Raw genomic sequence first — 25,798 nt, 5'->3', positions numbered from 1 at the left:
CAGAGAAATGAAGTGGTTAATGGAATGAAAACAGGGAGAGGATGTGACAGGAGATCAGCATTTAACAGCTGACTGGACCTGGAAATGAGAGCGCTGCTAAAGCGATTTAGTTAGCTGTGATTTAGAACAAAACCATTAGACTGGGGTGAAACGGAGAGTGTCTGCTGACTGTGGCATTAATACAGAGCCACAGATACATACCTGTGACCGTTTTAAACTCACTGATTATTAGTCTGATTTCACTTAGCATCCCTCATGTCAAATCATGACAATGATTACATGTGATCTTAAATGTAAGCACAAAACAGCACATAAAAAGGGAACCAACAATTACGTATGCATACTGCCCTTTGACCGCAGGTTATATTGTGAGAGTTATAAAGATGAGCAGTAGACAAGGCTGGTTACGGCTAGAAACATGGAGTCCAGGACGCTGCTACATGCAAGTCTAACTTTGTTAATCCTCTTTACCAGCGGCATCGGAGGACACATCGAAAATGGTGAGGAGGGTGGGGATCGCTCTGGTGAAGGCATCTGTGCACAAATGTCCTGGTAGTAGCAGCAAAAACTGTACTGTCTATACTCTTTTGATCTTCTTGTGAAAGTCACTGTTCGTCTCCTTAATTCTGGTTCGAATTGAATTACAACAAATGGACATGTCAGTATGGTAATTTAGTCAGTGGTGATAGTGATTAGATGCCATGTCCTGTTATCTTGTCTTTATAATGTCCAAGAGAACTCTCAGCTAATAAATCAGGCCTGTGTTAAATCTATGCAGGCTCTCATCTGAAAATGGATCAGGCTTTGCTCATATTTCATAACCAGCTGACTGAAGAAGTGCATGCTTCCTACACATCAGATTACTGCTACAAGGTAAAGAATATCCACCATCACTGTGGTTTTATTAAGACACAGCATCAGCAGGAAAATCGCTTTCAGTTCCTCAAAAAGTTTATAGTCACGCAAACTGATCTTAGCAAACATACAGATGCAGTAAAGATAAACATTGTAATTCACTGTGAAGTTGTTGTCAAATTTCACATAAGGGAAATGTGTGATTTTCTCTCCTTTGTTATAAAATGAGCTTGATTGTCTCTGAGAGGAATGTGCTGTGGGTACAGCACTACAGTTACTGCTGGAAAAAGCAACCATGAATTATTAAAGACATCAGGAAACGTATAGGGAACATCATAAAAACATCACGAGACATATGAATATACGTAAAACCAGATAAACCTGTATGAAAACACAAGACAAGCATAAAGTAAGAAATATTTAGTGCTTAAAGTCCAAGTATGTGCTGTTCCCTGAATAATTTAACACTGCTGTTCAGCAGCATAATGGAGGCTGGAACATATGATACCTTTTGAACTTTGGCACCTTGAGTATGCTTCCTCATGTCAAATGTTTGAATCCTGAGACGAGAGGATGTTACAAGTAACTGCCTGCTTAGGCAGGCTCTGTATGGACTTGTATTTTTTCATTTCTGAAAATTCATTTGCAGCCATGCTTTTTTAGTGCATTGTTAGATTACTAAACCATGCTGTAATTTCATATTGAATAAGCTTTCTATGATTGCCCTGTAAAACCGTAACACTATTACTCACTCCATACAGCCTGGGAAAGGAATTATCACCGGGTGTTTCCCAACTTAGTTTATCAATGAGGAGACCTATTGTTTATACGTAGGCCATCTTGGCTTTTAAATTCACTGCTCTGCACATTGTAATACCATCCAACCTTTAATTATATTTTACTGTGCAACCGTTTTTGAGCCACCTGTCATTTCTTTATATTTTGCTTCCAGGGAGCCAGACTTTTCTTGCAATGTTTTAAAGTGGTCTTGAGCAATATTTCTCCAGGCTTTCTGAAGGTCACTCAGCAGTTTTCTCTGGACATTGGCTGCTTTTTCACTCTTTTTCAGTCCTGACCAATTCCAGAGGAATGTGTTTTGTTTGTTAAACCACTTAACACTGACCTATGAATCATGCATGCATATAAAAGGCACTTAACTCAAGGGATGGACCAGTGTTGTGTCTACACAGGCAAAGACAGACAAATAATCAATTTTAAATTTAATCTTTAGGCACTTTGTTAATAGCATCCTCTCATAAAAATCAACAAGGTGATTCCCAGAGCTATTAGCTGGAAACGTGGCATATTGCTCCATGTTCTTAAAAAGTGTAAGGAAACTGGACAAGTGGGGGACAGAAAAGGAAGAAGAAGGAGTTTTATGAGAAATTGTTTCAATGGAAGGCTGGCTGAAAAGAAACAAAGGAAAGGCTGAGGAATGCCAAATTACACAGAAGCAAAAGAATTATTGGCAACAGGTCTTACTGAGTGATGAATCCAAATTTTGTCCAAATCCTAGTTGAGCCTGCGTTTCAGTCGATAGTGTTGTCTTGTCAAAATTGATGGAATCATGACCACAAAAAAGAATCATCAAATTTTGATCCACAATGCAGCACCATGTGGAAAGCATCTGATGGACATCTGATGATGTTTCATTTTCCAGCACGACAATGATCCCCAACACAGTGTCAGTGCTGTAAAAGCGTACCTGGATAGAAAAACCACACGGTGCAAAACTAGCAGTCGTGGATTGGCCTCCTCAGAGCTCGGACCTCAACATTATTGAAGCAGCGTGGGATCATTTTGACAGAGAAAAGACCAAAGGCAGCCAACATCCAAAGAAGAGCTTTGAATTTCCTTCAGGAAGCCTCAAGAACTTTTCCAACAGACTACTTGAAGAAATTACAAGGAAGCTACAAGTTCAGAGTGTGTTGAAGATTACAGGAAGATTAAATATTGACTTTCCCGCTTGTCTGAATTGTACAAACTCCCTTTTTGCACATTCCTTTAAATCATTAAATCAAATTATTCTTTTACTAACAAACAATTATTCATTTTTATTAAGTTAATGCTAAGCCCATTTAATTATTATTTATTTGTTTTGCTTTTCAGTGTTTGTACCAACATTTGGTCACAGTGAAACCCAACAACAATAATGCATCTGCAATAATCAGCACCAAATTTACTTTGACAGTACAAGTGGAATCACAAACCAGGAATGCAACCTTTTGCAGGTAACAAGTTAAACATTTGTTCAAGGTGGTACTTAAAACAAATAAGATGCAAGTTGTCTCTCATTTGCTTGTTTGCCTGTGAAAGTGCATTGCTCTTGTTTTAAGATATAATATAGTGTGGTGACACGATTGCATCAGCAGCCTGTGAAATTATTTACAGGGTTGGAGGAGTAACCCTGACCCATTTTCTGGACCTGAGTTATGCCCTCCCTTAAACCACCTCACAGTGTATTGATCACAGGCTGTTTTGGGGTTAATAAGACCTGACATTCCAATATTGATGAAAAGGGCTCATTAAAGCTTGAAAGCCACATGTCCTGGGGAAGAATCAGCTGGGATGTTAAACAGTTAGGACAGATCTAATATGTATAAACACCCAGAACATCCCACACAGGAGGGCAAAGCTTTCTATTTTGGGGCCACCTCTAAGAGATGGTGCACCATGAAAAGCCTTTGTGCTTTTTATGTCCTTTCAAAGGGCTGGGTCTTCTTAAATCAATGCTGAGGTCTCTAACCAGCCTGTGTTGCTATTGATTTACTTTTCCCAGTTTGAAAAAAACACTCCAAGTGATAGCTAGTATGTCATCCCAACAGTGGATCAATATGAGCGAGTCTTGCACAGGGATGTTTTTTTTGGGGGCCTGAAACTGGAGATGGTGAGAAGACTGGGGCATGCACTTTAAGCCTTCAGACACTAGGTGGTGCTCCTGAGCTTTATAGTTGTGCTACTGCAGCAGGAGAGCAGCAATGTGCTTTTAAAGAAAACAGTTTAACGGGGCATCAAATAGGAGCTTTTAAGACTGTGTGACTATTTCACTGTTTTTGCATGCAGATGGAGTCAAACGTATGAGGAAGGTGGTCACTACTCTATTTGGATTTACACCCTAGATGCAAATAATCGCAGCTGCACTCAGATTGTGGATAGAAGACCAAATAATGCCTATCTGCGTAAGTACGCAGCACTACTGAAAAATACATGAGGACAAATTTCCATGTTTTGAATCCCTGACCGACACTGCTGGGATTCGGCTGTGAGGGCGCAGTGACAGCAAAGGTACCTGTCTGCAAACTCCGGCCAAGCCTTTGATCCCATTAATTGAGTCAGCAAAGAGGAGAATCACTGCTTTTGTCCACATCCACTGAGCAGCAGTTCTCCTCCATCTCTTGGGACATGATGTGTATTGATCAGATCAGACTCGCTTTCTTGAAAAGGGATAAAAGAAAAGCTTTTCTGCTTGTTTTGAAGGCCTGCTTCTGGCTCGTAGAGCATTGTGGGTAATACATTAGGGAGTGTGGAAGGATTAGGGCGTAATGGGATTTTGAAAGCGCCTCTCTCCATAATGCACACACTACTTAACAATATTGCAGATTATGTTGTAGATCAGACTTTTAAGGCCAAGTAGCCATTATCTGTTATGGTCAGTGTGACTGCACCTCTCACAGTATGATGAGCTTCCATTAGCTCCACAGACCGGTGATTATACAAACTCCCCATAGGAATTGTTCACCTTAAGTAACGGTCTGGTCAGCAGCTCAAGAAAGGTATGAGGTGCTCTGCTAGGGAATTTTAAAAGTTTACTTCAGTGTCTGAGATTGATTGGCCACAGGGCAGCATGAGATCATTTCTTTAAGCACATGTTTCTGTGAAGCTGCTATCAGATGCACCCTTTAATCGTGTTAGTAGTGTATTCTGTATCACACCACAGACCACAAGTCACCTGCTGAGCCCTTAATTCTTACAAGGAAATCTACAGGATCGACTCCTATTAAGTCTTTGTTCGACTTTTATACATCAATGAACTCAAATTAATTCAGTTGTTTCGGTGTCTACCATTCATTTTCTATTTATACCAACGGTTACTGATGGAGTGAGCATGTCTGTGGCTGAGCTCTAATGTGGTTCATGTGCTGAGAGCTCTGTGGTGTTTTTATGAATGGACACCGGAGATGCCATGACTTTTCCGAGGAGATTAAGTGACCGCTCTTTGCTCAGAGTGGATGTCCTTGTGTGGATTCAGCTCGGCTTAAAATGGCATCTTTTTGTTTGTTTTTCCACTGCGTGTACTCTGCTCTCCTGTGCTTTGACGCAAGAAGACCATGTGGAGATTTCATAAACCCTTGGTAGTTTCATAATCAGTACTACAGGTGTAAAATATCTCCCTGTGTTTGCAAATCGGTGGCTTTCAGAGCTCTATTCCTTTTTTGGGGGGGCAAATAAAATCCATCTTCGCTACAGTGTTTGTGCCCTCTTGCACTGTAAACCTCAAGTTGACCCTGCTCGTATCTGTGCTGCCCTCCGGCAGTCTGGCAAAGTCTTTGTTTTCTCATCCTTGTTCCAGCACAGCCTTACATTTTCATTTTCACATGCCTGCAGGGTTAGATTACCCGCAGTGATTACTCCTCGGCGGCTCAACCAAGACTTTTTCATTAGGTTCTTGTTTGTCACTTGAGGGATCCCCTTTGACACTGGTTGACTGAAAGACAGCCACAGGGGAGTCCACAGGCTAGTATAGCAGACAGTTTGGACTGGCAGTCATCCCTTTTTATCCCCACTCAGATCCTGGTCTGAGTGGTCTAGAGATGTAGTGTATAAAGTTTCTGACATGGACAGAGAATGGTACAGAATGATTTCCTTTTACTTATTTTTCCAGCTATTTTGGTGGCAGCACTCCTGCTGGCTGTAATCGCTCTGTTATTCGTTGTGATACCCTACATCTACAGGTACATGTGTGTTTTTTACATCATCTGCAAGAATCCTGCACTGATTGCTTTTCCATCAGAACCGGGCAGCCTAAAGTTTTTCTTTTTCCAGGAGGCGTTGTACATCAAAATTTATAAAGACTATTTGCTGCCAAGGCCCACAGCATTCAGAAGAGAATGTAAGTTAAATGCTGCTTCTAATAAATATATTACATTAGATTTTTTTTTATGTCAGATGAGATTATATTTTGATTAAATAAGTCATAAACAGCTCAAAGTATGTCCATTATGAGTTTAAGTTAGAAAGCAAATTATTTTTTAAATATACAGTAAATCTTTGCTACTGTTCTTGAAATGCAAAATATAAAGTAACTACACAATCTCTTTCATGTTTTTCGTTTTTCTGGTAATCAAATATTGTTTGATCCAGCAGTTAAACTGCACCATTATCATTGGCCGGCTATGCAGCCCGAGATGCATTGTAAAATTGCTCTGAGGCTCCAGTCATCAAGCCGTTTGGGAGACACTAATGGAATGATTGATATAAATGTTAGCAGAGCCAGTTACACAGCAGACTTACATAGAAAACGATACAGTGTTGTATCCGTCCAATCATCGGGCTTCATGGCAAGAGCTGCCATGTATTTTCGGTGAACATGAATAGCTCCTCTCATTCTTTCAAGCAAAATGTCTCTGGCTTCCATATGTTGTCTGGATGGCACGCAAATCCATCACGACATATTAGTGCGGTTGTCTTCCTGCTCTGGCTCTTTAAAATGCTGCATGGAGGCCAGCACGCCAGGCTAATCCAACTGAGAGGGCAACAGGCCAGAGTCATCGAAATGTTGCCTTTCACACAGTGAGAGGGGGGGAAGACGCGGGGCGGAGAGAATTTGAGGAGTTGTGAATGAGGAAGCATTGAACCTTTGACTTTATCAGTATTTTCAAACAAGTTTGCTACCTGTTGCTACCTACAAATAAAAAGCCAAATGTGTTGCCATTTTATGTACAGTGTGCAAAAGTCTCCACTTAGTTCTTTATATTTTGCTTCCAAGGAGCTAGACGTTTTTGCAATGTTTTTAAAAGTGCTCTTGAGCAAAAGTTATCCAGGTTTTTTCAACCTGTCACAAAAACACATGACATAAAATCGAATTTTTACACTGACGAGGTAAATTCCCAAACAGCTTTTAACTGGAAACATGGCACATCTTGGCACGGACACAGGATGTCCCTAAAAATGTAAAGAAACTGGACAAAAGAAGAAGTCGCAGGCCTGAAAGGCTACATACATAAACTGTCATGTTCTTAAGAAAATTCTTAAGAAAGTGAAACAAGGAGAAAATACTGCGGTAGGACATCAAGTCTTATGGAGAGATTAATCCATGGTTTTTAAATGGTAAATGGCCTGTATTTGTATAGCACTTTTTAATTTATTTTTTATATATTTGGAGGAGTTTAGCAGAGATGATTATCTATAACAGGGGTGGGCAATCTCAGTCCACAAGGGCCGGTGTCCCTGCAGGTTTTAGATCTCACCTTGGGTCAACACACCTGAATCACATGATTAGTTCGTTACCAGGCCTCTGGAGAACTTCAGGACATGTTGAGGAGCTAATTTACCCATTTAAATCAGCTGTGTTGGTTCGAGGACACATCTAAAGCCTGCAGGGACACCGGCCCTCGTGGACTGAGATTGCCCACCCCTGATCTATAACCATCTGTAAAACAAGGTGGAGGTTGTGTCATGTTTTGAGGTTGCATTTCAGTCGGTGATGTTGAGGATCTTGTAAAAACTGATGCAAGTATCAATGCAGAAAATGAATTTTCAGCATGACGATGACCGTACCAAATACTGAAGCTTGTTAGTAATAGTGCAGTTTATCCCTCATGTATTGTATTTCCATGTATTTTATCACAGGTCAACAAAACACTGCACCCATTTTCCCATTTTCGAAGTAAAATCTAAAGAAATGAGCCCACTTTACATTAACTGGCCAGCAAGCAAAGACAGACAGCATTAGCACCTAGTTAATAAAGTAGAGCATTAAGCTGCTTAAGAATAACTCAGAGTGTTGTGCTTCATGTTTTTGGAACATTTGTGTTATCAAACTTTATGATTTGTTAGATGTTAAAAGTGTTTCTTCTTCTTCCTTTATTGATTATTTATTTTGCTGATTAGAAAACTATCTAGATATGAAAAATATGTAAGTTTGATTTGGGGTTTAAATATCTGCCCTAAAAGTGCAACAATGAATGGAGCTTAAAGCACTGATAATTGTCAAATCCCCTTAAGTAACCCACACTGGTGTTTTATCCCAGTGAGTGTTGACATTATTTTGTCTCCCTGCTGTTTTTTCTACAGGAAGAATCGCATGCTAGTGAAACTGCGCACGGTGCTGTTCAAGCTAAACCAACACGTCTGCTCTCCCTGGATACTTTCCGAGGGTATGTTCACCTTCAACAGTCATTCGTGTTTATCGCTCTATCACCACATGGAGCTCGTTCACATGTTAATTCTTTTTAGAGAAGTTTGAGGCATCATAAAGATCTACAGGCCTGACATAATGAATAATTACAGGGGTCACAGTCTGGCCACATGCTCCTTCAAGCTTTTGTTATCAGGCGGTATAGCTTTGGGCATGGTTTCTGATAGCAGTGTGTGTTGGGTTTGGAACAGTGTGTTTCTGTTGGACAGGAGTGATGCATGTGATTGAATCTGGGCTCCCTGCTCGCCTTAATTGTGGCCTAGGGCTAGACACAAAGCACGCCTCTCTGGAAACAGGATGCTGGTGTGGCTTTGACCTCCCCCTCGCCAAATAATTGATGTAATAATACAGTCAACATATCAGCACACATCCACCCAGCAATAGATCTCCTGCCAAACTGAAGAGCGAGAGGAAAACCAGCAGCACACAGGCAGCATCCAGCAGACAATTGGCATCTTCTCCATCTGTGGCTTCCTTTCGGACGAGGAGCCAACTGAAAATCACCGAGCATATGTGGCGGGCTGAAAATACAACATGCTGTTATTTAGTTTGGGAGCTCAAGCGCTTGAGTGCATTTTCAGAATCTGTATGAGTTCAAGGGGAGGATACATTTCAGTTTTATTTCCCTTCATTTCCACTTCCTGCCTCAGTCCTCCTCAATCTCGTTAGCTGAAATGTCACTCCGGGGTTACAGGTGCGTACGTCCTGAGTGGTAATACCGGAAACGCTCCTACCTGGCGTCACACTTAATCAAACTGTGACTCAGCTCTAAAGATTAACGCTGTGTGCGCCTCTTCAGACCCATGACTTATGATCCTTACCCCCGGATAAGTAACAGCTTTCTACAGAGAACAGACACATCAGTCATCTGCCATAAATGCAGAGACATTTCTGAAGCCAAACAGCTTTTCTTCCCAGCTGAAAGGTTTTTCTGATCATTGCTCGGGCTCTCCTGACATGATATACAGAGAACTGTGGCGTATGGTCGCACGTTAATTTTTCTAAAAGGATTTGGATTTTAATCTTGTGCCACATTGCTAAAAGCCTTTCACCAGTTTCGTCACCGCTGAAAATCGCACTGTCAGTAGTTAGCAGCAGCATACAACTGACGGAACAACTATTACAGCAAAACCAAGAAGTGTGAGCCGCATTTAACAGCAGGTGGCTGACTCATTCTGTGCCTTATTTTGACTGAGATCCAAGTTTTCCTACATATCGGGTTTCAGATATGCTCTGATGTTTGGCCACAAAAAAACAGAACCTTGGCTTTTCAACTGTAGTTGTAATTTATTATGACTAGATTGGGTGTCCGTGTACTTGATATGGCCAGTACAGTGGGTAACTCAACACTGTGCAGGGGTAGACTGCAGCTATCCATTAGCAACGGGGGGGGAAAGTACTAAGCTGATACTCTAATTGGTAATGCATGTACAATGATTCAAATCAAAGACGTCCATAAGTGTCTATCAGTGAGTCATAACTGGCTGTCAGTGCTGCAACAGACAGGTCTCTCTGTAATCTGTTAGCTATAAATCATTCCTGCTCATTCCCAGAAATGAATTAAGTCTATTACTAAAGTGGCAAATGTTCACTGCAGAGCTTCAAAGGCATATTAACAACCTAAACTTGATTGGAAACCAAAAAAAAAAGAAAATGTCTGCTGTGTGTCAACCTGCACCTTATTAACTTTGATCCAACAGAAAACAAAGAGTTCCTTAGTGTACATTATGTTAATTGAGCACTCATCATAATTAGCAGCCTGTATTGTCACAGATGTGTGGCATATGTAAAGTGATGGGGGTCCCATTTCCAATCGGACAGCAGGGAATTTTAATTATAAATATGGCCAATAATCTGGGATATTACTGCAATTTTCACAGGGTCTCATCTGGCTGGCGATTTAACCTTTGTCTTTGTTGCCATGACAACTAATGGATGCGTTCATCAAAATTTACACGATAGCCTGTGTGTGTGTGTGTGTGTGTGTGTGTGTGTGTGTGTGTGTGTGTGTGTGTGTGTGTGTGTGTGTGAGAGAGAGAGAGAGAGAGGAAGAGAACATGGACACATGCAGCAGGGTTTACTCTGCTTTAATAGCCCTTTTGAGATGATAGTGACCGATTAAAATCTTGTATCAGCAGGTTGGGGCTAAAAGAGCAGTAATGGCTTCAGTGCAGCTCTTAATTGAATCTAGGCAGAAAAACAAGAGGAGGCAGAGGTAGATACAGTGCACCTTATCAGGCAGGCTGTTTCTTAAAGGTTGTCGTAATGTTGTTACGACCCCCCCTTATGATTTTTTCACTCGTTTTGATTACACTGCACGCACGAAAACATAAATTCACGTATTACAGATGGTGAAAAGATTCAGCCTGGCCCAGATCACATTACCGTGCAAGTTTGTGTTGTGTAGTGGCCCACAGCCCATTTTCTGACATGCAACGCAAACACCTTTTTCCCTCCAGTGTCTGATTCAGTGAAGCACTCCATCACGTGCGCTGTGTTTCAGCAGCCTCGGCCAGTGCTAAAGTATAAAGTGTATCATATATTAGATGCAAAGTCTTTAGTCAGCACTCCTGCTTGAGGAGATCCAGAGGACAAGCGTTCATTTCCTGAGTGATTCATAATGCTTAGATTGCATTACCTTGCATTTGGAGGGAGACTGAATAAAACCCCCTTTTGTGTTCTCTTTAACTTTAATTCAGAAGTTAATTTTTAATTATAATCAAGGATTGCACTTGAATAATATATTTTTATTGACAGTTTTTCAGTCTCACTCACACATTTTCTTCATTTGTTCTTTCCTGGATATCAACTTGTATTGTCTTTATAGGTTTTCCCTGACTGTGATGGTGTTTGTGAACTATGGTGGTGGAGGCTACTGGTTCTTTCAGCACGCACCTTGGAACGGTTAAGTACATGATGCACGTGAATGTACATAAGGGAAAACTAAATCAGTTGCTTGTACCCTACGGCCCGCACCTTACTCCCTGCACACAACGATGATGCAGCAATCGCCTGATCTTCAGCGGCGAAATCCTCCCCATAGTGTTAGCAGAGTTTTCTGACGTGTTGTCACTAATTATGATGAATGTAGTTAAGAAAAACACAGGGTGTCATTTCTCATACAAGCAAAATCAACACCATGATCCATAGATGTTTATTCTTGTTAATGATCAGGGAGGAGAGGAGGAGGAGGATTTAAATGACAGCTGGAAGAAGATGAGGGAGGAGGAAGGAATGAGTAACACTCCAATGTTATGATAGCCAGTATTGAGGTACTCTTAAGCAAGGCATCTCTGGTTGAAGTAGGAGGAGATTTTGGTTGAAAAAGTATTTAAAACAAGAAAAAGTAAATATTCTTATACACTTTCTTTTTTTTGTTTTTATTTCAGTTTCAATTTTTTTTCAAAAATTCCTGTAATCGTTTATGGGTGTTCACAATTTTAACTTTGTAATAGCTTTTTTTGCCACATGTACAGAGGTGCATTGATTTCAGAGCTGGATTGATTAATCTTCGCCTGGCTGCAGGACTGCTGCTGTCACAGGAGTGTAAATATTTATTAATCATGCCTCTTCAAAATGGAAAGTTAATGACAGAAGCAGCGCTTTAAGGATGGAGCATTGTTTTTAATTCATCTTGTTGTCTTTGTGTGTATAGAAGGGCAAGAACTGTAAACTCTCTGATGAGATCAAGTGTGTGTTGGTCTGTTAGTATTAATTGATTTTATGCTTCTGAAATTGTTGCAGGTCTAACTGTGGCGGATCTTGTCATGCCATGGTAGGTTTGGCACAAGGGGCCTGACCTATTTAACGTCTTTTACTACTTTTCTTGTTTGTACAGTTCATATGTGGGTTTGAATGGCATAATCCTGTTATGTCTTCCAGGTTTGTGTTTGTAATTGGGACCTCAGTGGTTTTGGCTTTCAGTTCCATGCAGAGGAGAGGAGTTAGCCGCCTGCAGCTGCTACGAAAAATCACCTGGAGAACAGTCGTCCTCTTGCTGCTCGGCTTCTGCTTTCTCAACTACTCTCCCAAAGACGGACCACGTAGGTGCACATTGTGTATTCTGATTCTCAGCAAGTTTATTAGCACACGTGGGGACAAGGATTTCTGTGCAGTAATACACCCACTCATGTGCAAGCTTGAAGGCAAAGTGCATTTGCTGGTATATTAAGGTACATCAAATACTTTTGACACAGATGTCGTAACTAGATATTTCACTCGTCACTCCAACCAGTAGCTGCTGAATTCATTTTTTAGGTGAAATGATGAGTTTAGCTTTTCAAATGTGATAGCTACTTTTTTTACAGTCAAGTAAATTTCTTTGTTTGTTGGTCTGCGACAGAGATGTTAAGTGGGTTGATCTCCTGATTTGAGATAAAAGCCAAACTTCATGGCCGGGTCAGGGTTAAAGGAGAGGAATAATGCTGAAAATCCCCCATCCACCTGGGATGCAAAGGGCGCCCTTCACACATTAGCTATCTGTGGTGCTAATGGACTTTCCTGGGTGGATGTCTGCTTAACTGGGTTAACAAAAATATTGTTGTTGTGTGTGCAGTCTCAAAATCCAGCACCAGGGGACGTTTAACAGAGGCAGATAGAGCAAAAACAACCGCTGTGGTAATGGACAATTACAAACAGATAGTGTTACAGCCGTCAGCTCCACGCAGCTGCTGTAGACTCTGCTGCTGGAGCTGGTCACAACAGCACACTGACTTTTACCATAAACTGCAGCTTTGCCCTCTGTCTCCAAGGACGTCCTCTGCAGCTCAGTCGCAGGGCTTGATCTAATAAGAGAATGGAGTCACATTAACTCAATATGTTAAATGCTTTTCAATGTCAGAAGAGAGAAAAGGAAGTATTAACCTTTGACATCAAATAGGAGTAATTTGAAAAACCCTACCGTGGTTAGATGTCCCAAAAAGTGGTCAAAGCAGATTCATATTAAAAACCTTGAAATGTAGTTACTTTATTCTCGAAATAAATACAAACTTACTACACAAAATATGATTTGGATGAGATGCGTGAGAGTTGATTCATTCAAACCCCTGCCACCGAGCTGCCTTCAGAGGATGTTCGAACACAAAAAGCCAGTCGTTTTGAAAAGTTCTGGCTGCCCTACGTTTTTAGTGGCTTTTTCAGTTTTGCTGACTACCAACATATTATAATATTGTCTATCTATCACTGAAAGTGCTCATAGATTGGAAGCAGACAGCTTCAGTTAAATAGTATTGAACGTTACACACAGACACAAAGAAAATGCATAAATGTGGGAGAAAAACTGTTACAGTCTGCTGCAGCTTACTTTCAAACGCTTGTGTAAATGGATTCAACTTAAAATGATAATTCTTATGAAACATGAAATTTTCCCATTTTGCTCTTTTCTGCTATTTGATTCTTAATTATTTTTTCTAATACCGTGCAAAAGATTTGAACCATCCTAGATTTCTTTATATTTTCTTCCAGGGTGCCAGACTGTCATGTTAATGTTACCACTGAGCCATTAAAGGCTGATAGTGTATTGTCATCAATACAATTGACTGCTTTTTCACTCATTTTCAGTCTAGTCCTTGTGCCTAACCATTTCCAGGGATGCTTGTTTGTTACGCTCTTTAACACTGACCAAAGAACCGAATCTTTAATCTTTGTTACGAGCAATTTGTCACAAAAACACATAATTTCTTCCCATTTGTGTGAGGAGAGCGCTGTGACAGTGACTGTTAACATCCTTCTGTTAAACACGGTGGAGGCTCAGTCAGGGTTTGGGCCTGCATTTCAGCCAGTGCTGTTGGGTATCTTCGCAAAATTTGATAACATTACGAATGCAGGAAAGTACCATCAGATTTTGATCCACAATGCAGTACCATCTGGAAAATATCTGGTTAACAACAGCTTCATTTTTTTAGCATGGAAATGATGACAAACACAACTCTGCACAGTAAAATGATACCTGGATAGAAAAACACAGTGAAACACAATTAGTCAAGGATAGGTCTCCATAGAGCCCACACCTCAACGTGACTGAAGCGGTGTGGGATCATCTTGACAGAGAACAGAACAAAAGGCAGCCAACATCCAAAGAAAAGCTTTAACTGTCCTTCAAGAAACCTGGAGAACTATTCCTGAAAGCTTTCCTAAGGCAGTTCAGGCTGTGTAGAAAAAATATATTGACTTTCAATCTCGTCAAAATTGTCACATCAAACTCTATTTTTGCCTTATATGTATAGAGGAATGAACAATGGCTCAATACTTTTGCACATTCCTGTAGGACGTGATAATTTTATCAGGCGACAGACACAGTCGATTATCTCTGCAGGGGGGTGTAACATATATCTTTAACTAAAGTGTCATTAGTAAGAGCTTCCCCTTTTCCTGCGAACGAAAAGATTTCCGCCTCTTATTTGATTTGTCCGGATCAATGATTGGGATCATATTGTTTTTACGGCACTTTGCGTGGCAAAGAGGTTTTCAATTAACTAATGTGTAGATTACCATCAATCTCTCTCCAGCAGCAGCAAGTCCTATCCTTCCCAATTTGGTGAGACCAAGAGATAACTGTTGATGAATGTTTGATTAGCTACCCTCTTTCTTGACATGTTCGTATCCTGAAAGCTGACATGAGCTCTCTCCAGCCTTTATGCCGTCCATCAACTTGCTATCAGAAGTAGTTGTAGTACTAGTGGCGTCGGGATAATTGGGAAAATTCTTGATTTCTTGTGTCTTGTGACTTAATATGCGTGCTTTTTGTGAATTCTAAGTTTATATGTTATTTAAATCACTGCCTGTCAGTATTAAGGTGCCACAGTGAGCGTTCATGCTGTGTGTTCTTCACTGTGCTCTAGTGTCCTGGTCCTGGCTGAGGATCCCAGGAGTGCTGCAGCGTCTGGGCTTCACCTACTTTGTTCTGTCTCTCCTGCAGACTTTCTGGGGCCAGAAAGAAATCCCACTGACTGCGGTGAGCAGTTCTGTCAAGTTCAGTTATTTCAGCCATTACACACAAGAGAAAAAATTAAAGGAGCCTAACCTGAAAAAGCACACGAATAACAAGTCCAAGAGTCGATGGACCTGTGAGTTCAGTGCAGTGGAAGTCTTTGTTGAACAGTTCAACAAGTTCCATCCATTGGTTACATGCGGAGCTCAGATATTCGTCTGGATTAACAGACAGACATCTCTAAAGCTCCAAGAAGAGTTAAAAATGTTTAGTAATTATGAATTTGTTGTGTATTCAAGTGGACCAATCTATCCCAAAACTTAGTTTAATGCTAAAAAAGACCTAAAAGCGAAGCAGTTTTGGACCTAAAAACAAAAATATGATGTGCTTTATGTATGATGCAGTATAACTGGTGGAACCCGGTCCAGGATATTCTCCTTTACTGGCCACAGTGGCTGATCATCATCCTGCTGGAGACTTTGTGGCTGTGCTTAACTTTCCTCATGCCTGTTCCCAACTGCCCCACGTAAGTCCGGACATGACTCCCTCTGTCATATAGCATTTCAGGTCAAATCTCCTCACTAATGCATCGTACACTTAGGCTAAAAGCATAAATTTCCTATGTGTCGAAGCTGAGATAATCTCCAGTTGGGCCTGTTTGTGCTGCAACAGTGTGAGTGTGCACCTTGTGTTGCAGGTGTTATGAACCGTTGTGATTTATGGGCCCGTGGTGGATGCTTCAGAGAGCCTAATTAGCCAATCTCAGTCTGTCATGTGCAATAAGAGGAGCGGAGGCAGAGGATCCATCTTCCTCGCTCTGTGTCTTCTGCTTTTTGTCTTTTGTTTTTTCCCTTCTCTGTGACCCTGCATGACATCACGTTTACAGTACTGTGGGTTCAAGCTGTAGCACTTTTTCCTCTCAGTCCTTCTGTGTCTTTTCATCTGATTGAGTTTTGGGTTTTTTCTTCCTTGAATGTGAGGCGTGAATGTGTGGTGGCTTGAGACACAACTGCTGTACAGGGTTTAAGAATATTAAAATCATCTTTGGTATTAGAACACCGAGCGTTCTCTGCTGCATCTGGGTATTGTGTTTTCATATAAACACAAAACACTTCATTAAACATTGTTTTTTGTAATAACTACAGCTACAATAATTATGTTCTTGTTTGATAACAGAGGGTATTTAGGAGCCGGTGGAATTGGCGATAACGGGCTTTACCCAAACTGCACGGGAGGTGCAGCGGGATACATCGATAGGTGGATGTTTGGTGATAACATGTACAGATACCCCACGTGCAAAGTAGGAATGTTCATCACATATTGCAATACAATCCTTCTGCTATAAACCAATGTAGGTGAAATTATAAACTGCTTGGTTTTGTTTTGCTTTTTCCAGGAAATGTATCGCACCACACAGCCCTTTGACCCAGAGGGGGTTCTGGGTACCATCAACTCCATTGTCATTGGATTTCTAGGGATGCAGGTAAGATCTAAGTTTCTCCTGTACGATGCAGTGAGTGGCATGAGGGGTAATTTTTTAGTGACCTGCATAGGCAGATCTTGACAAGTCAAATCAATTTATTTATATAGCACTTTTCACAGGATAAAAACCACAAAGTACTTCACAGTAATATAAAACAGAAATACATTAATAATAAAACACACAGCACAAATCTAATTAAAAGCCAATCTAAATAAATGAGTCTTAAGCTGCTTTTTAAAAGAATAAATACAATCAAGGCAACGTAATGATGGAGGGAGAGCATTCCACAACCTGGGGGCCACCGCTCTAAAAGATCTATCACCTCTGGTTTTAAAAATTGTCCATTCCACCACATCCCAAAGGTTCTGTATTGAATAGAGACCTGATGACTGTAGTAAGCTTTATAATATGCTGCGTGTACCCACCAGGTGATATGTACACTGTGGTCACAAAGCGATGGACTGATTGGCAACAATACTCAGGTTGGCTGTGAAGAAGAATGCTCAGTGGGTACTGAGTGTGCCAAAAATATTTCCGACACCTGATAGCAGCACCACCACTAGCCTGAACTGTTGATACAGTGCAGGACAGATCCACTCATATGTTTTTTATGCCAAATCTGTATTTGTTCACTATTCATTTAGGTAAAATTAAAAAAATTACCTATGCCATACGTAGTTTTGGTTAAATTGTTTAAATCAGCTTTTAAACTCTGCAAAATTAACAAGCTAAATGTCCCAGTCCTCTTTAATGTAGACAACACTCATGGTCATGTGGTTGCTGGAGTCCAGCCCAGCTGGTAGACTGGCATCCTGTTCAGGTTGTAACCCGTAACCCAGTATCACAGGGCTAATATGTAGAGACAGTGAACTGCTGGCATTCATATTTACACCAAGTTAGAATCTCCAGTTAACCTAACGTGTGTCTTTGGGCTGCTTGAGAAAGCTCGATTACCTGGAGAGAACCAATGCAGTCGCTGGGAGAATCTGTACAGTCCACACAGAAAGACTCCAGCTGGCTTGTGGCTTCAAACCCAGAATCTCTTTGCTGTGAGATGACAATGCTAACCACTGCACCACTGTACCGTTAACTGAGAAAATAGTTGCCATGAAGTGATTTCGAACATAAAAAACATATGTATGTTTTGTGTTTTCAAAATGCATTGCAAAAAAACCTTAAAGTTTTATTTGCCTCCACTGGACTTGATCCTGAATAGAAACTGTACATTTTAGAGTCTCTGCAGGTTTATAAAACATTAAAAGTACACAACAAAATACTGCAATACTTTATTTGATTTTTTGATTTGATTTTTTTTATTGTATGATCTTTGCCTTACAATATAAAGCACTTTAGACAACTGTTGTTGTGATTTGGCACTATTTTAATAAAGTTTAATTGAATTCAACTGAACACAAAACTTTCCTGTCAAAAACAAAAAGCAGACTGAAAATATCTTAGAGACAGGAAATGATGAAGATGTGACTTTAAAATACTCAGTTTGACTTGATTAGACTGAAAGTTTTAATGGCTTCATTGTGCAGACAGTGATGCTCTTCAATGTTAATATGTTAATATAAACCTACAGTGTGACTACAGTAAAGATTATGTGACAGATGTTTTCCTGTCTCACTGTAAATGCACAGCTGCCCTACTTTAATGACAAAATGCTGTTAGAAAGTAGGAAGGCCCCTTTGTTCTTCAGACCTGCGTCTCAGATGGTGACAGTGGCACTTATAACCATTTGGGTTGTGGGAAGGTAACATGAAAAAGTGACCCCATTGCTCAATTCCCCGTGGGCGGTTTGCTCTGAGCCCTTCAGTCAGCGAGTCTTAGACGACACGCCAGGTGTCCGCAGGCTTCCTCTGTGTTGGTCCATGCTAATGTTCTCAGCTGAAACATATTCATCATCACCAAATTAATCAGAGGGTGCGGATGACTAACACCCCACATCTGGCTCCATGGGATAGGAGAAACGTGACCGCCATGTCAGGGACGTGGCATCGACAGCCACATCCCAGGCCTATTTGGTTACCCAAGGGCAAGTACGCGGACACACCGGGTGTTGGTGTTTATGTGGTATTTCTCATTAAAGAGATGAGTGAATAGGCTGTGGGGTCTGTACTTATTTCTGCCTCTTTCTTTCACAGGCGGGGAAAATTATAATTTTCTACAAAAAGATGAATATCCAAATCCTGTGCCGATTCCTAGTGTGGACCCTCATCCTGGTACGTGGAGGTTTTAAGCAGAGCTGCTGTAGGAAATGAATATAAAGTCAGTTGTTAATTTAAAACCAAGACACCCAATAACTGTCCTGCTCCTGTGATTCACTCAGAGCCGAGCACTTTTATGGTCTCAGTGTTTCACTTCAGGTGAATTCTGCAACGTGTTTTCCAGCCGCTTGGGTATTAGTCATACTGTAGCTTGCTGAAGTCATTCATTAGCAGGACTTAGCAGAGGACATGTGTGTGATCTCAGTACAATTAAACAACATCCATGTGTGGCTGTGTTTCCGGGCAGACATGGGTATCCGGACCCTCGGGGGAATACACGCTGCGTCTCGTTGCCTCTCTGTGCTTTACATGTGGTTTTGGATTGGAAGAGTTATGCATATTACTTACAGTCTGCTGCAAGCATAAAAGCATCTACTCTAAGAGTATGATCAGTTTAGGAAGCTGCAAGCGAGGGCTCAACAAGCAAACCAAACATGGCAGATTTAAGAAAGGAATTATTAAAGTGCATTCAAACCTAAGATAAAAAGGTAATGCCTGTCTGAAAAGCTTTTAAGGTCATATTTGTTTGATATTTCTGCTCATTCTGGGTGGTCTTAAAACACAAAAAGAGCCAGGCTGGCCTCCATTCCATTTAGAGGGGGAATGCGTCCCCCAGGGAGAAGCCAAGTGTTACAGGAGATGGCTTGTTTTGTATTTCTAAACCTGTGACAGGAGGCTGCTAGTCTGCTCTAGCAAGACTGACAGACAGACACGTAGGAAGGCCAGTCTCCGCTGAACTGTGCTTGCCGCTGTTTTTATGTACGTGCAGCGTGATGCTCCAGAGATATAGCTCATTTGTGAAACGGGGTTAGGAGGAGCCTGCGTGCTGTGGAGGCAGACATCCTGAACCGGCAGCTCTGTGACCTGGAGCGATGATAGAGCTGGAAGAGCTGGCTGCATCACACGGCCTTTGAAATCAAGCTGCGCAGGACGGAAAAACTGTGCAGCGAAAGAAAAAACACACAGAAGCAGGGAAAGACTTGTCTGAAGTTCTGTAGTTCCAGTATATTTGGGTGCCTTTTCTGTCCAGCTTTGGGTATCAGGTTCCTTCAGAGTGTTATGTGTATGACTGCAAGACGTTTATTTATTTATTTGACACATGAGTTGAAACAGCGTTGAAGGTTCTGGTGTTCAAGAAATTGTTTATTTTATTTACTATGATGTCATAAGGTTTTTCAGGTCAAATCTGTTTATTTTCGTAGTCTAATGTGTCCAAAACAATATCTCAGTGAAGTTTTAAAGGTCTGTAACAGCAGCGTTTTTCCATCCAGACAGTATTTTCCAAAAGGACAGTAGGAAGAGGAAAAAAGTCTCCTGTGTAAGAAACTCAGTGACAGAGTCCTGCTCGTATATGTGAGAATCAATTGAAATTCTGCTGCGAGGATTTAACGTCATTAACCTCACTTCTTAAAGGACAAAGCTCCATTATGTCTCCAGGTGTTGAATCTTATTGACTATCATTGTGCGATGAGTGGCTGGAGGGAGGTGACATAAATTAGATCCATTTAGCTTCTCCCAGCGGCGCACAGTGACAAAGTAGCTCATGCTGTCATAAATAAACATTAGGCTTTAATGTTTTTTCCACTGTATCTCATTGTTTACCAGCTGATAGATGCTGCGGATGCTACTGAAGATTACAGTGTTGGAGGTGCGATATTCTGGATCTTACAGTATTGAGATGTGGCTCAACAGAGTAACTTAAATCCTGGTTAGCTGAAATAGAAAAATGCAATAGAGTAGATTTTCTCACATTGCATCGGCTGGCAGTGAGAGCAGACCATCGTTATTGATTTTAGGAACAGACACAGGAATAAAGAATCAGCGCATTTGTTTCACCATTTCTGCACGTGTATATTTGATTTGATTTTTTTAATCTCAGTGGTTAAGTCTATTTTTGGTTGTATGTCTTACCAACACAGAAAGCAAAATTAGTTTTAGCGATTGGCCTGCTCTTGATATTGACTTTTCTAATAAGATTTCGGCTCAAAGGGGGAGGCAGGAAGCAGAGCCGAGCTGCCTTTTGTTTCAGACATGTGCTCTTAACATTAGCAGGTTTCCTCAGAGGAGGAGAAAACTTATTACTGCACGCACCCGACAACAGGGTCGGCGTTAAGCAGAGGAAAAACAGAAAGTGTGGATACAGTAAACATCAGGCCATGGTTTATTGTTTTGTGATCTCTGTGGCAGGCTGATATTCACAGGCAGCCATGTGTCTTCCTCATAATAAACAGCAGCCCCTGTTAATTAAAGTCCAACGATCAGGCTCCAGAAGTGAGAGATTGAAATTGAGCGATTGCCCCACATACCAGCCCCATCCCACATCCTGCTGCCTGGATAGCCTGGAGACTCAATCCAGCCCCAGCTAGGCTATTTCCACACCATCGATTCTGTCATCTATACACATGATGGATATCCACCTAACGAGCATGTTTGGATCCTGATCCGCTGTCCTGGGTTTCTCTGTGCAGCACAAAATCTTTCTTCATGTATCTAAATCATACAGGGAGGGTGGGGGATAGTTAAGACTATGAAAGTGCTTACTGATGTAGAGTTGAGCAGATCATGAGTAAATATGAACATGGAGTCAGCTGGGCCTCAGTGTGTTGGACTTTGTAGATGCCTCTCGGTGGTGTTTTACTGTAGTGACAAACCCACATTTTAGTGTTTTTCAGCTCATTGTTTTGGTGTGTTTGCAGTCCTGTCTAGTGTTTTGTGTGTGTGTATAAGTTAATGGACCATGTCCACGTAACTCTGATTGTCGGTTGATCTGGTGGACTCTGCTTGATACTGTTGCCTCACATTTTAGCAGCCCGATACAGATTGCTTTATCGCCCTCCATCGATTTGAAATCTGTTTCATTTCCACCCTCAGGGAATCTCCGCAGCCATCCTTTCTAAGTGCACGCGAGACGGAGGATTTATACCTGTCAATAAAAACCTTTGGTAAGTGCTTCCTGACCCTCTAAATCCAGCCACTTTTCCTCACAAAAAAAGAAAGGATGGGATTTCCAACAGACACAAATCAAGGCTGCTAAAACACGCGTTTACTTACCTCTAACGACAGCTACGGCTGTAAATAATCACCCGGGCTGTTGGGAGTGTGAGGTGTTGCCGTTATACATCCTCCCAACATGATCACTCTTCCTTACGGCCAGCGAAATAAAGAATGCTTCATCCTCCCCCAGAAGCACTCACTCACTGTTTTACCAGCTCTGTGTGATGGAAAGAGCTCAGACTCTGGGAAATGTAACTGTATAACCACAACGCAGTCTTAACTGCTCCCAAACTATTAGAAGCCTTTTTAGAAAAACAAGGCACAGCACTTTGGTAAACGTTTGTAATGATTTTGCATGAAATGTGACACAGTTACACATCGGTTACTTTATGACTCGTGCATTTGTTTCCACTCCCACATTTCCCTTTATATGTGATGTGAATCATTCAAATGTTGTAGCAGGAAGAACGCCATTTCATCTGTGATGTGTAAGCAAATTCCTCGTGATGTTCCACATGGGGCATCACTTGCCATTACCTACCTGGCTTTTATAGGCAGTTCATCATGCACAAGTTATTGAGCTCCTGGGTACAAGTCCTTGCCGGGATGTCTAAAAGTAATTAACTCCAAGCTAAGAGTCCTTTTTGGCTCGACTTCAGCTGAGATAAAGAAATAAAAAATAAATGCAGGGAGGCTCTAGAAAGGAGCCATTTTACATGCGATAATATTTCATCATGCATTCTTGCACTTAGGAACAGACAGAGACGTGGTTAGCTGGCACAGCTCCATGAGGCACATGCCAAGGATCCATATGCCGATGCTATAGACAAGTCCAGCAAACTGCCTCACTGTTTGTAGGACAGACTCTGGGTGTTATTTATCTGCAGCAGAGGATTGATGGACTGAGTGTGTTTACACTGTTCTTCACACCATTCTGCTCAGATTTTAGTGATGCCCAAATGTACCGAGTAAAATGTTGCTGTTGTAGTAAAGTGTTGCCGATGGTCTGTTTCTTCAGGTCGTTGTCCTATATCATGTGTATGGGCTGTTTGTCTTTCCTGCTGCTGGGAGGCATGTTCTTCGTCGTCGATATCAAGGGCTGGTGGGGTGGACAGCCATTCATATACCCAGGTATGTTTCTTCTTGTACTGACAGGCTGCTTTACAAAGGTGTATGTGCTTTGGTTGGAATAAAAACCTCACAAACGCTGGAACGTGGTTTAAAATATTGACTACAATGACAATTGTGTTTGGCAACTCATTAGCTGATTATGCAAAGACAAACATTTTTCAGCCTAATATAACAAATGTCCTGAAAGCCTTTGTAGGGATTATAGTCTAGGTTTTGGACTTGTGGTCCTCACTCTTTTCTTCCAGTAATTTTTTGCATTATTGGCCAGACTCCCAGAGAAGAGTTTAAACTGATTAGCTCATTTGGAAAGCTTTTTGGAAAGCATCCCTGCAATAAAGCCTTTACTTTTTGCACATAACTTTAGTCATTCAGCTATTATGGAAAGCAGGGAAAAATCCTTTAAATTGTATAAATCCTGTTCAATAACTTGTCTTTTTTCCACCCCTCTTCCACAGGGATGAACTCCATCTTTGTGTATGTTGGCCACTCTCTCCTGGGCTTCTACTTCCCTTTCAGCTGGGAAATGCGCTTCCAGCAGAGCCACTGGGAGTGGCTCTTTCAAAGCCTGTGGGGGACTGCACTGTGGCTGCTCATCGCCTACCTGCTCTACAGGAAGAAATTCTTCCTCAAAATATAAGCAGGATAATCCCACTTCTGTAGATTGTATTATTTTATATTTTCATTTAAAGGCAGCCTCTAAAGCTAATTTTAAACTTTTTTTTATTTTCCTTTACTAGAGTATATTATAATCCTTATTTATGTTATACTGGAATTTAGTACAACCATTCAATGGATCCTTACTTTAACTTTCTTCTGATTGGCTGCTCTTTGTAAATAGTAGGTGTGGACAGCTGGTGGGCGGAGCTTCCGTGCTCACAGCCAGAGCTGTGTGTGTCTCTCTGACATCATGCAGACCTGATAATGGAGAAAAACTATTAGAAGCTCAGAAACATTAGGGGCAGTCTGAAGCCTGGGCTTTTGGCTCAGGGATGACGTGTATGTATGTTGACCTAATATAATATGAGCTACTAAAATTATTATGTTTTTCTTTTTAAAAGCACTCTTCTCTGTAAATTATAGATTATTAGAGCATCTGTGGGAGTTTAAAAGAGTTTTTAAAATGAGCTGCTGGTCTAGGCTTAATTAGTTTAGTTTGCTTTTCTTAGATGAAAACTTACCACACATGATTTTTATCAAAAGCAAGATGCAGAGCAGTGTAAAAAATGTGAAAATGCTGATCAGTGAAACCCATTAAAGCACTGTCCTGTTTCTAAAGAACATGTCTGACGAGCTGTCAGTGTGGGCAGCTAAGGATTCATTTGATAACACTTGTTTTATGCTCAGAATAGACTGATTAAATTAAATATATTGAGGTGGTACTTAACAAATTAGGCCAAGTGATTCCACTACACACCAGGACAACCATTATGAGTCTGTTGCCATGGCCACTCCTCCTGTGTGCATGTGTGTCTCTGTGTATGTACCATCTGCTGTCCAAGTCACAGTACTATAATTGGGGTCAAGATGCACACAGAGGGGTGTCATCAATGGGGCCGTCACCTTTTGCACTTATTTCATTAGAAAAATCAGGGAAATTACACAAATCCATTTCATCAGACGAGCCCCTCTCAGAGACCCCGAGCCCTTTACATGTGTTCTAGTTTGCACATTTCACACTCGAAGCCTCTTACTTAGTGAAATAGGGTTCATTCTCAGTAATAGATCAGAATATTTCCTCATGACTGACAAGCAGGTTGAGTGATTTATATATGAATGTATAATGTATGTGTACCATTATTGAACATGCTCAGGTCAGTGTCCCTCAGCATCAGGTCAGGTGGCGTACATCATGAAATGACCATCTAGTTAATGAAATGAAACGGCATCAAGCTCCTCTTCCTGAGTGAAATCCTATTACACACTCTCCAGAAGCAGTAATAACATTGTGTAATATGGTGTAGGGGTTTTGGTAATTGTCTTATGAGCACAAGTTATTTGAATCCCAGAAGGTGCATCTAGCCTTCCTGAACAAGACTCAAATCCTTAATTGCTTTCCAAACTATGGTGCCAGCAATGGAACTGAACTGCTGATTGGTCGAGAGATGAAAATGAAATCGATATACACTCACCACACAGGTCTAAAGATATCTTTTGTGTTTTGCATGCCATGAGAAAGCTTTGTGTTTTAATAGAAGCATTTAGCTGACTCATTCGGAGTAACATCACGAGGAGGTTAAAACCTATTACGTATCGAAAGCTGCTGCCAATAAAGATCAAAGGGGTCAAAACAAGAATCTATGCTGCCTTTTTTTTTTTTTTTTTTTTTTTAGCCTAGTGCATTTTTTTAAAACTTGCTTAAAGCACATAGAAAACCATTGTGGTTGCAGATGCCATGTCCACACCACCATATTTCCTCCTCTTTATTGATTCTCGTTGAGCATACGTCTCAGGATACCTATAGTCTGTCATATGGAAACATTATCCCAGATACAATACACTGTCCTCAGGCAGACTTCTTGGCTTCTTATATCACATAATGCCCCTTGGTACAGCAAGTAGCATTACATTTGAATAAACTGCTTATCATGTTATTCAATAATACAGAGAACCCCCAACAATCACATGACCCCCTTTAAGCAACGCTTTGGGAACAGTAGGACGGAAATATTCCCACTAACAGGAAGAAACCTCCAGCAGAACCAGGTTCATGGTGGCGCAGG

At 41.1% G+C, this 25,798-nt stretch overlaps 1 protein-coding gene across 1 annotated transcript; it reads left to right on the top strand.

The window, feature by feature from the left end:
- The first annotated feature begins 787 nt into the window (after positions 1-787).
- Positions 788-23,852, top strand: si:dkey-192p21.6 (heparan-alpha-glucosaminide N-acetyltransferase). Its single transcript, XM_035911204.2, has 17 exons — positions 788-873; positions 2,965-3,086; positions 3,919-4,034; positions 5,738-5,807; positions 5,899-5,965; positions 8,149-8,231; positions 11,100-11,176; positions 12,017-12,047; positions 12,155-12,315; positions 15,112-15,224; positions 15,605-15,726; positions 16,377-16,500; positions 16,597-16,683; positions 18,831-18,908; positions 21,825-21,895; positions 22,966-23,078; positions 23,534-23,852. The coding sequence occupies exons 1-17, from the start codon at positions 793-795 to the stop codon at positions 23,713-23,715; spliced, it is 1,698 nt and encodes a 565-aa protein (XP_035767097.2). The 5' UTR covers positions 788-792; the 3' UTR covers positions 23,716-23,852.
- Positions 23,853-25,798: the final 1,946 nt, after the last annotated feature.

Source organism: Neolamprologus brichardi, chromosome 13, assembly GCF_056152115.1.
Source record: "Neolamprologus brichardi isolate AB-2024 chromosome 13, ASM5615211v1, whole genome shotgun sequence".
NCBI classification, from domain to species: Eukaryota; Metazoa; Chordata; class Actinopteri; order Cichliformes; family Cichlidae; genus Neolamprologus; species Neolamprologus brichardi.
The sequence above is the reverse complement of the archived record's forward strand: the minus strand, read 5'-3'. Positions and strand labels throughout refer to the sequence as shown.